Source organism: Nelusetta ayraudi, unplaced genomic scaffold (assembly GCF_046127955.1).
Source record: "Nelusetta ayraudi isolate G7.1 ecotype Tasmania unplaced genomic scaffold, CSIRO-AGI_Nayr_v1 ptg000106l, whole genome shotgun sequence".
Lineage (NCBI taxonomy): Eukaryota > Metazoa > Chordata > Actinopteri > Tetraodontiformes > Monacanthidae > Nelusetta > Nelusetta ayraudi.
The window spans coordinates 1,865,001-1,875,402 of NW_027466156.1; the positions used below are offsets into that span (position 1 = coordinate 1,865,001).

The window sequence follows — 10,402 nt, forward strand, 5'->3', positions numbered from 1 at the left end:
TGGCTGTAGCCAAATTCATCATCTCTCCTGCTGATGAGCGATTTACCGTCGGGCAATGAAAGAAAAAAAGCCTCCAAACTGTTCGATGCTTTCATCCTCAAAACCAGATGTCAAATACGTTGTGTTGAGGCGTGAAGACCTCTCAATGTCCGCCGTTGTACCCCATTGGAAAGAAATGAAAGGATGTTCTGTCTCCACAGTCAGCTGGAATTGTGGCTGTGGAGGAGGCGTAAGAGGGTGGGGAATCCCCAAAAACGTACAAAAAAAAACACAAAAAAAAACAAAACAAAAACCCAAGATGTTGAATCTATCATGAATAAATTACTTCAATATAAATATATCATTTTAAATATAAGCTAAGAAAAGCAGACTTCGTACATAAACAAAACAAGACGGGGAAAAAAACTCTGATTGATGCAGAAGGTGTTGCATCCAATGGCTGCGGGAGCTGAGGGACCCTGAAGAAGACCTGAACGTTTTAATAAGTCCTGCAGAAGTTACAAAGAAGTCCTGAAGGGGTCCTGAGGAAGCCGTGATGGGCTCCTGAAGGAGAAGTCCTGAAAGGGTCCTGAAGTAGTCTTGAAGTGGTCCAGAAGGGGTTTTGATGGAGTCCTCAAGAACTTCCTGAAGTCTGGAAGAAGTTCTGGGGTCATGAAGGAGTCCTGACCACATTCAAGAGAGGTGCAATGGGACGAGCTGACACACTAATAAGGTTCACCAGGACCATGACCAGGGCCAGTACCAGGTCCGGACCAGGACCACGATGGTTGGTTCTATTGGCAGCATTGCACTTCTTTGGCTGCATCACCTTCTCTAAGGCACAGTTGCAGGTGAGGGGCATCTTCCAACGTCTGGAATCATCAGTCATGCGGAACTGCCGCAAAGCGGGTTGGAAGCTGTAGCTGCAGTTCTTTACAGTCACTTGTGTGTGTGTATGTGTGTGTGTGTGTGTGTGTGTGCGTGTGTGTGTGTGCATGTGCGTACATACAGTAGGTTTGAGGCTGAGAACCAGGGCTGTAAAAAAAGAGTCACGGATCGGGGTCAGCAACCCCCCTCTCCTCCTACTCGGAGGTTACATTCTGAAAGCAGGCCAGGGTGGGCGGAGTCATCTGACGAGGTCGCTGCTGAGGACGGCGGAGTTCTGTGACAGGAAACGATGGGAGACAGGAAACACTTAGCGGGAAAACTCAACAGAGTCGTAAACACACTTGTGTAACGAACGTGTTGTGCCGAAGCGAGCGCGGCCGTTCCCTGGGAGACAGGTGGCGCCGCCACTAACAAGAAGAGACACAGAGACGAGCAAGCAAAGACCCAAACCCTCGGATAGCTTTTGAGGACAAAGGCTATTGCAGGAGGAGTAGTGGCCAATCAGAAGCCAGTGCTCTGTGAGGTGCCGTGTCCTACAGCCTCAGGTGTGGGCGCATCAGACTACGCAGCCGGGAGCAGGTGGAACCCACAGCCACTGTTGTGTTGTTGTCGTTGACATGGTGGTTGTGGTGTTCCCTGCAGACTCTTGCGGTGGTGTGTGTCTGGGCATGTGTGGGTGTATGTGGTATATCAGGAGATCTCTGGCCGCTCTGCGTCGTTCTCCTGTGTTCTCGGCTGAACAATCAGCAACGCTGTGTGCTGGGTGACCCCTGAGGCGGGTTGTGTAACCCCCCCCCATCCTTCTCCCCCCCAGTTCTGGGTCACTTTTTGTGCATTGTGATCAAAAAAAGAAAATTCATTAAAAAAAAAAATCAGTGAACTATTTCCTTTGTAGTCATTTGACTTTTCGCAGACGGCGGGTGGTGGTGATGCTAACCTGGATGAAAGTCCCCCCACCACCACCCTTACCCCCTACCCCTCACTCCACTGTGAACCTGCTTGACCTTTGACCCCTCACCTCCCTCCACTCTCTGTGCCGGTTTCCTCCCTGATCCTACTCGCACGCCGCCCACAGACTTTTTTTTTCCCACATAAAACATCCCAAGTGGGAACAGCCGGCTCACCGTGGTCGTGGTTGTGGTCGCGGTCATTTATCTCTCCTTGCAGCGAGGGCTCTTGGCGAGCTGGGTCAGCAGACGAGCGCATCTCATGAAGACTGGAGAAGAGAGGAGGAGAGAAAACGTGTTTATATGCAGGCGGAGGGAGACAAAAGAGGAATGTGTGTTTTGGTTGAACGGCTGATCGCCTCAGACACAGCCTGGAAAAGCAAAAAGCTGGAGCCTGTACAGCTGCGGCGGCGGCGTTGGTCATGTGAAAAAAGTTGCATCTTTAACAGCTAGAAAAAGTGCAATTTCCGGCCTCTTTGGTCCCCACAGTCACACTTGCACTTGGGACTCTGCCGGGTTGTGACCCCCCAGTCAGGGGTTAAGGGTCAGGGGGTCACGGCTCCGTCAGGTGCAGGTCGCTCAAACTTGACGGAGGTCCATCCGACCGGCTGACCTGCCGACTAGCCGACCCGGCCAGACGACGTGACCTTGGGCTCAGTCGAGTCGAGACTTTCAACTCTGCACCTCCAGGAAACCAGAGCTGGGTTTTTGTGTTTCCTTCGTGTTGCTGCACGACCTGGTCTTGTTGTGTGCCCCACATGCACGCACACCCACACACACACACACACACACACACACAGATTTCTGGTTTGATTCCGCCTTCCATACAACCCACACCCCCTGGAGTCTATCTGGGTTCTGTAGCTGCAGGCACCGCGTACAAACCAGAGGCAGGAGAAGACTTGTTTGAAACAGACACGCGCGCACAAAATGTACACACACTCGCACACATATACGCATTTTTGTTGACACACGACACCCGGTGGCGCTGTCCAAGGCAAACACAGCTTGGCATGCATGGTTTGGGGATAAAAAAAAATTGCTTCTGTTCTGACATGACGGTGCTCTCCGCAAGTGTACCTTCGTATGTGTGCGTGCATGCATGTGTGTGTGTGTGTGCGTGTGTGTACTCACAGGCAGGTGTTGTGCAGTCCCGGGTCCTGTGGTAAATCCTGTCAAAAGACCTCTTGCACTTTGGGTGGAAGTACAGAGGACCTGAGGAGGAGAAGGTTTCGTGGAAAGGTCAGATGACGGGATGGAGGAGGTTCAAAAAAAGGTAGCAGCTAGCAGGTAGCTGCAGGTCCAGGTACACATGAAGAGGTGAGCAAAAAATGCACAACCCTGAAACAAATGCTGATGGCAGCAAAGAGCCAGAGCAGCAAAGAGCCAGAGCCCCTGGTGGGCAGTCGGGGGAAGAGCAGCCTGGTCGCCTACCTGTCAGGTGCCTGAGGAACTTTGCCTTCTGCTGGGGGTCGTGGGAGTGAACGTCTGCCAGGGCGAGAAGCAAAAGAACAGTCAAACACAATAGAATAGGTCAGGTCAGGTTAATTTAAAAAACTTTCATTTAAAAAAAAATGTGGATATATATGTATATATATGTGTATATATAGATATCGATGTCATTCTGCTCCAATTGAAAGTAAATTGAACTTTTCATTCCTTTTCCTATGTCTAGATTTTAGCCTCACTGAGTTGAAATTAACTTCAACATTTCCCCTGAAAATCACGCTTTTTTTTTTTTTTACCAACTATAAAGTAGTTTCTCCTCTTTCAATATCACAATGCTGGATTTGTGTTATTAAGTAAATTTTTTTAATCTTTCCTCACCGGTCTGCCGGCCTGGAGGATGGATTTGCGCGTGAAGATGTGGCTGGCTGGCCTGTGCAAAATCTGCCCCCCAGGGTCCGTCGGGCAGATGACGGCCACCTGCACAAAGTGCAGTCGACTGGGGAGGACAGTGTGCCATGGCCAATAACCACAAGCGAGGACTGGCATTCCAATTAAATGTTCTCACCCTGGCTGTGAAAAACATAAAATAAAATACACAGTGTTTTTCTTTTCATTTGCTTTCCTTCCTCCCCCCCATTGAGATCTGTTCTGCGATGTTCGTGATGTTCTTTTTGTAGCGTCAACAACTTCAAAAACACGCAGAATGGGGGGACAGTAAACACTCACGCAACAGTGTGTGTTTGTGTGTGTGCGTGTGTGTATGGGTGTGTTGGGGCAGGGGCACAGCGCGCACCTTTAAATCTCCCACTTTGCTTGGCTACCAAACTTTGACAAACTAACGTTTGTGACGAAGATACAGCGTACCACAAATAGCCACCGGGGGCAGCGGAGGGTTTCTGTGTGTGTGTGTGTGTGTGTGTGTGTGTGTGTGTGTGTGTGTGTGTGTGTGTGTGTGTGTGTGTGTATGCGTGTGCATCATTGTGTCTGATCGTCCCGGCAATGAAATATGTCAAAGATAAACAGCGATTCACATAACTCAGATGCCATTTCCCCCTCGGCCCGGGAAACTCCCTACGCACCTGCTAACGCACGCAACACATCATCGCTCTGGGTGCTGCGCTCCGCCGGGTAGCATCAGTCACTGTCACATGACCCCCCCTCCCCACCCACGTCCTCACTCACCCCCACCCATCCTTGTGAACAGGACTGTTGTCACCACTAGGAAGTTACACACTATTGAGCTACAATCTACAAGCTGAAACTGCAGCAGGGATAAAGAAGTGCTGGCCGCACGGGGCCACTCTTGACCTTTGACCTCTGGCCTGCTGAGAACGAGTGGAGGGCGGGAGGTCACGTGATAAAGGAATTTTACCCTCGATATACCTTTGATTTAAAGAAAATGACAGCGGGCCAGAAGACGAACCTCAAGTTCACGGCCCCTGGAGGCAGCATGTTTGGAACACCCCTCTCCTCCTTCTACCCAGCAGCTTCTGCTGGTTTGGCGCCTTGGTGTTTATTTCTTGTTCAATCATAAACTGCATAGAGTTTTGTTTTTTATTTTGGGTTTTTTTACGATTCACAGCGGAACCCCGCACAACCCCGGTGGTTGCCAATGTTATCTGACTACTCTAGAACGACGCCCCCTGGGGGCTCAGTCTGGTGTTGTTTTTTTCTTTCTATTTTAATAACTGACCCAGGCCTCGGTGAGTCCTCTCAGAGCCCCTGGCCCCCGTCTCCGGCACCAGCCGCACCCTCGAGTGGCGGCCCGCCAGCTCCAGCAGGCTGCGGCCCTCTGCGCGGCCGCCAGCGCCGGAGACCCGAAGCAAGGCAGCGGTGGTGGCGCAGCGGCCGGCGGCCAGCAGCAGCACCAGCAGCGCTGACAGCATCGGGAGCCCCGGGAGAAGCATTGCCAACGAGCCCAAAACCTGCAGATGGAGGCAGAGGAGGTGTTCAGCTGATCAGTTGGTGGTCAGGTACACACAGTTAAGACACACTTTATAAAAAAAAAAAAAATTCAAAAGAAAAAAGAAGAAACACTCAAAATAACTTTTCACCGAAAGATTATCTTAGCTTTTATCAGTAAACAGAGTTCCTCAATTTACTAGAAATGGTTTTAAATCAAACAGACTTTGTGACTTGTTTTTATGCGCTCAGAGGAAAGATCCATTAATTATTAGGCTCTATTTTGGTTTCCATCCCAAATTGTGACTTGACTGAACATCCTCTCAACTTTTTATTTCTTTTTCTTTTTGCTTTTTGCAACACAAAAACATCTGACATTTGACCCACGTGTGCACGTCCAGATTGTTTGTGGACACACACACACACACACACACACACACACACACACACACACACACAGCCACCACCACCACCAAGCAGTGCGGCTGTGATGTGGTGAGGCGATGCAAAGAGTATGTAAATATATATATATATATATATATATATATATATATATATATATATATATATATATATATATATACATATATATATATATATATGCGTGTGTGTATATATACATATGTTTGTATATATATACATATATAGATATAGATATATATATATATGTACATACATATATATATATATATATATATATATATATATATATATATATATATATATGTATATATATACAAACATATGTATATATACACACACGCATATATGGGTGTATATATATACAAACATATGTATATATACACACACGCATATATGGGTATATATATATATGTATATATATATATATATATATATATATATATATATATATATATATATATATATATATATATATACATATATATATATATATATATATATATATATATATATACACCCATATATAGCACCATTAGCGGCAGCGGTTTCAGACTTCCAGAAGTCAGTGTGTTTCCCGCCGACTTTCTCCCTCGTGCACCGGGACTCACCTCGGTCCTCTCTGCGCCTCTTTACGCGCCTGTGCGCCGCAGCTCCGCGGTGCTCCTGCCGCTCCTCCTCCTCCGGAACGCCACTTGCGGAATTGTTTCCTCTTGGTGATTAAAATTGTGCTTGTGCAGAATTATCAGACTCCTACTCCTACTATTACTCCTACTACTTATAACAAAATCTCAGCCTGCGCGCGCGGTGGTGGCTCGTGCGTAGTGCCAGCAGGGTGGACTATCCCGGGTTAGTGCGGATCGGAGCCGCGTGCCGAGCGCCGGAGCCCGGTGGCATCTTAGCTGGAGATCAGCAGCACCAGCAGCTTCTCATGGTAGGTGTTCCCTCTGGTCGTCTGCCGCCGGCAGCTGTCACACTGCCGGGCAGCTGCATGGATCCGATCCGGCTCCGAAAGTGGTGCGTAAAAGTGTGAAACTGTCCGTAGACCTGTTGGCACGCTCGGCTCCCGTGCCCAGTGCGCGCGGCTCTGTTGTCCTGGTCTGGTGGGCACTGATCAGGCTGACCGGCTCCTTCTTCTCCTCCTCCTTCCTCCTCCTCCTCCTTCTTCTTCTTCTTCTTCTTCTTCTTCTTCTTCTTCTTCGTCTCCTTCTCCTTCTTCGTCTTCTTCTTCTGCTTCTGCTTCTTCTGCTTCTTCTCCTCCTCCTCTTCCTCTTTTTCTTCCCTCCTCGGGATTCTCTCTCCGTCTCCTCTCTCCAAAAGCGCGCCTGGCGCCAGATTACGGAAATACAAGAGGAGGAGGGAGGGAGGGAGGGAGGGAAGTCCCCGCGTGCACGTTCAATCAGAAATTTGGCGCGCGCGCACCCACACACCCACACACACACACACACACACACACACACACACACTGCAACTGCTGTCTGTTGCGCTCCTCAATGGAACGAATTAAAACTTTCCTGTCATTAAAAAAAACGAACTAATTTTTTTTTCTTTATATACATATATATGTATAAAACTTACTTACTTAAAATATATACATATATTTTTTTTAAGTAAAATATGATTTCATTTTTTGACAAACATTGTCAGAGGCCAAAGTATTACACTGTATGAACCTAGAAAACGTTCAATTCAATTTGTTAAGAGAAATAATGTGTTTTGATGGAAACAGCTGATAGTGAATTAAAGACAGAAATCATGTGTGTGTGTGTGTGTGTGTGTGTGTGTGTGTGTGTGTGTGTGTGTGTGTGTGTGTTTAGAAGATATCGCTGCGGGGTTGGGTTAAAAAAAAAACACATTTTGTAGAGGAGACATATTTCTAAGCTGTCAACGCATTTTACAAAGTATGTGAAACAAGTTGGCAGCTACAAAACTCTGTTTTTGATGGTGCGGATAAAAGTTATCTGGGCCGGCAGCACTGGAGCTGGAACTGGAGCTGGAGCTGGGGTTGGAGCGTAGAGACAGATCAACACCAGTTTCACATGTTCCATGAGCAAAGTGACAGACGGATCCTCTCCAGCAGGTACGAGTTGAATAGAACGGCACCACCGCAATAGCTGAGAGGAGCAGCAGCAGCAGCAGCAGCTGAGTGATGCCAACTGGGAAGCAAGCCAAGAAACATGCAGAATTAAAACATACACATACACACACACACACACACACACACACACACGCACACACACACCCTCCTTCCTCTGGCTGGTTCTCATGGTTCCACCCTTATTTGTTCATCTGCAGCTCCATCAGATATCAAGAGCGCTCGGCTGCTGCACACATGTGTAGCGCAAACATGTTTGCACATTAGCAGCTAATAGTGGTGATTTGTGTGCTTTGTGTATGTTTGTGTGCAAGGATGCACGCTCACACACACACACGCACACGCGCACACACACACACACACACACACACACACACACACACACACACATACATGCACACACACACAAAAACAGAGGACACATGTGCAGGTGCTGGTACGTGTCTTCTAAACGTGTTTGCTCAGGCTTTGAGAAGACGTAGTATGGAGGAATGACACTGAATGTCTGAGAGTAGAGTGTGAGTGTGTATGTGTGTGTGTGTGTGTGTGTGTGTGGAGAGGTTCTGTTGATTCAGGCGGCCCCAGTGCAGTCGCAACAAATAGTTGCGAGGACCGCCTCCAGCAGCGACTGTGTGCCCCCCCCCTCCTCCCCCGGGCGGCACCATCAGCTCTACTAGCCGGCCAGTGTCCCTCAGTCTCCTTGAAAGCATGTCGGCAGCTGCAGGATCCTCCTGAAGAACCTCCGAGAACATTTGCAAAAAGTGAATGATATTCCAGAGTGTCTGTTTTCAGCCAAGAAAACACACCAACACACCATCAGCATCCTTCCATCAGCACCTGCAGCTTGGAAGACGCACTAGAAGACAGATCATCTCAGATCCTCAGATCTTCTGAGCGGCTTCCAGGGATTCCTGTGGCGCACTGGACTTTTCGGAATCTTCCACCGACTTCCAACATTGGCCTCACGGCATCTGATTGAGGCCGTCCGACGTGCTGCTGGACCTCAGGCGATGAGCGAAGAATCAAAGGTTCCTAAAGGGGAATCTCCCTATAAGAACTGGAGCACCTCTCCACGTCTTCCAGTTTGGGGTTCTTTCGAAAAGGCAAAACTTCAGCGAGCGGAGCAGCGGAGGTGCAGCCAGGAGGCAGCGTGGTTACGACACAAAAGGAAAGAAAAGAAAAGAAAAGAAAACTTGTCAAGGAGCCAAAGCGGGCTTGTGTAAACATTCTCTGTCTTCAGAAACCGGCCAGTTTTCAATCCAGCCACTGGGGAAAAAAAAGAAGAAAAAAAATAACACAGAAGAACACGCCAATGTTTCTGAAGTGCAGAAGAGAAGAGAAGAGAATGGAAGAGCCTAAGTGATGAAGAAGCAAAACAGTTGCAGTCAAAGTCTGGAGGGGTGACGGACTGGAAAGCAGGTGAACACACAGTCAGTCAAAGCATTCCTCCTGCTGTCCTTCCACGCCCACGCACCTGCGCGATGACAGAGGAGAAACTTTCCTGCTATTTGAGCAGCACTTCCGTAACTTTCCCCCTGGAAACCAAACAACAAGCCGGAAAATTAGCAGCAAAGAAAAAAGAATGGAGAAGTTCCTTGTGTGACTCAAGCCATCAAAATAGTATGTCATGAGGGGACTAATGTGCAATTTGCCTGGGACCTCATGTCCATTCCCAAGGGATTCCTCGGGTCCCTGAAGCCCAGATTGAGAAACCACCAAATAAAAAAAATAAAAAAATAAAAAATAAAAGCACAATCTGGAAGCCAAGCAGAAGACCAATTTGGTCACGATGGTCCCTGTAATGTTCTGGCGATGCTGTGGTCTCTCTCTACACACGCACATACACACACACACACAGCATATCATTTGCCATCATCTAAAGATGGATCTGAGTTTGTGTCATGCAACTCTTGTTGCCACGGTTACCGAGGTCTTCAGGGCCCCGTAGACACGGCTGTTGAACAGGTGGCTTTAACTAACAGTACAAGTATGTGTGTGTGTGTGTGTGTGTTGGGGGTGGGGGTGGTCCAGGCTCCACGAGGTGCGCCTCCAACCACAAGAGGCTAAAATTTTATTTGATTTCGCAGCACATTTTCGCAGAGAGCTGCACCACCAAAGCCAATGATAATTTAAAAAAATACATACAGTTGGTCATAAATCTATTTATCTAAGACATACTGATCCATTTTGACCCACCAGGCGAGGCAAAACACGGCCGCAACCCCGGGACACGCCGCCGTTCAACACGCAAAGTAGCCGAAACAGAGAGTTTGAACAGAGTCAGGTGGGGGTTCAACGGAGCCCCTTTCACTGCACAAACAAAAAGCAGAGACGCTGATGTTCTTGGCCTGGGATTCAGACGGCTTCCAAACCTCCAAAGGCCTCCTAATGGTGCACACATTGAGTGTGTGTGTGTGTGTGTGTGTGTGTGTGTGTGTGTGTGAGCCGACATCGGGGTCGTGGTAAACTATGTGTTCGCAATGTGTGAAATGTCCCCGGCTGCCCAGCAAAATCTGATCCCTGTCCGTCTTCATTAGTGGGATTCTTATTTTTTCGTTTTTGTATTTTCTTTTCTCATTTCACTTGGCGCAGAATCCACACCGGCCAACTTCGCATGGGTTTTACGGGGGTGAAATGAAAGGTCAGGTGAGGTCATGTGAGCGTGCTTGTCAGTTCATGACATTCTGCACCACTGATATGAAAGGTTGGATATTGTTGTGTT

General features: G+C 48.0%; 1 protein-coding gene across 1 annotated transcript in view; it reads right to left on the reverse strand.

The window, feature by feature from the left end:
• The window catches only part of alkal2b (ALK and LTK ligand 2b), a 7,381-nt gene extending 476 nt beyond the window's left edge, over positions 1-6,905 (reverse strand). Inside the window, exons 1-6 of the mRNA XM_076048655.1 lie at positions 6,197-6,905; positions 4,957-5,188; positions 3,249-3,302; positions 2,949-3,029; positions 1,992-2,083; positions 1-1,141 (exon numbers count right to left, since the gene is read on the reverse strand). The exon at positions 1-1,141 is cut by the window's left edge and continues 476 nt beyond it. Of these exons, the coding sequence (XP_075904770.1) occupies positions 2,019-2,083; positions 2,949-3,029; positions 3,249-3,302; positions 4,957-5,170 (414 nt within the window). The 5' untranslated portion in view covers positions 5,171-5,188; positions 6,197-6,905 and the 3' untranslated portion in view covers positions 1-1,141; positions 1,992-2,018. The remainder of the gene's footprint in view (positions 1,142-1,991; positions 2,084-2,948; positions 3,030-3,248; positions 3,303-4,956; positions 5,189-6,196) is intronic.
• Between the last annotated feature and the right edge of the window lie 3,497 nt (positions 6,906-10,402).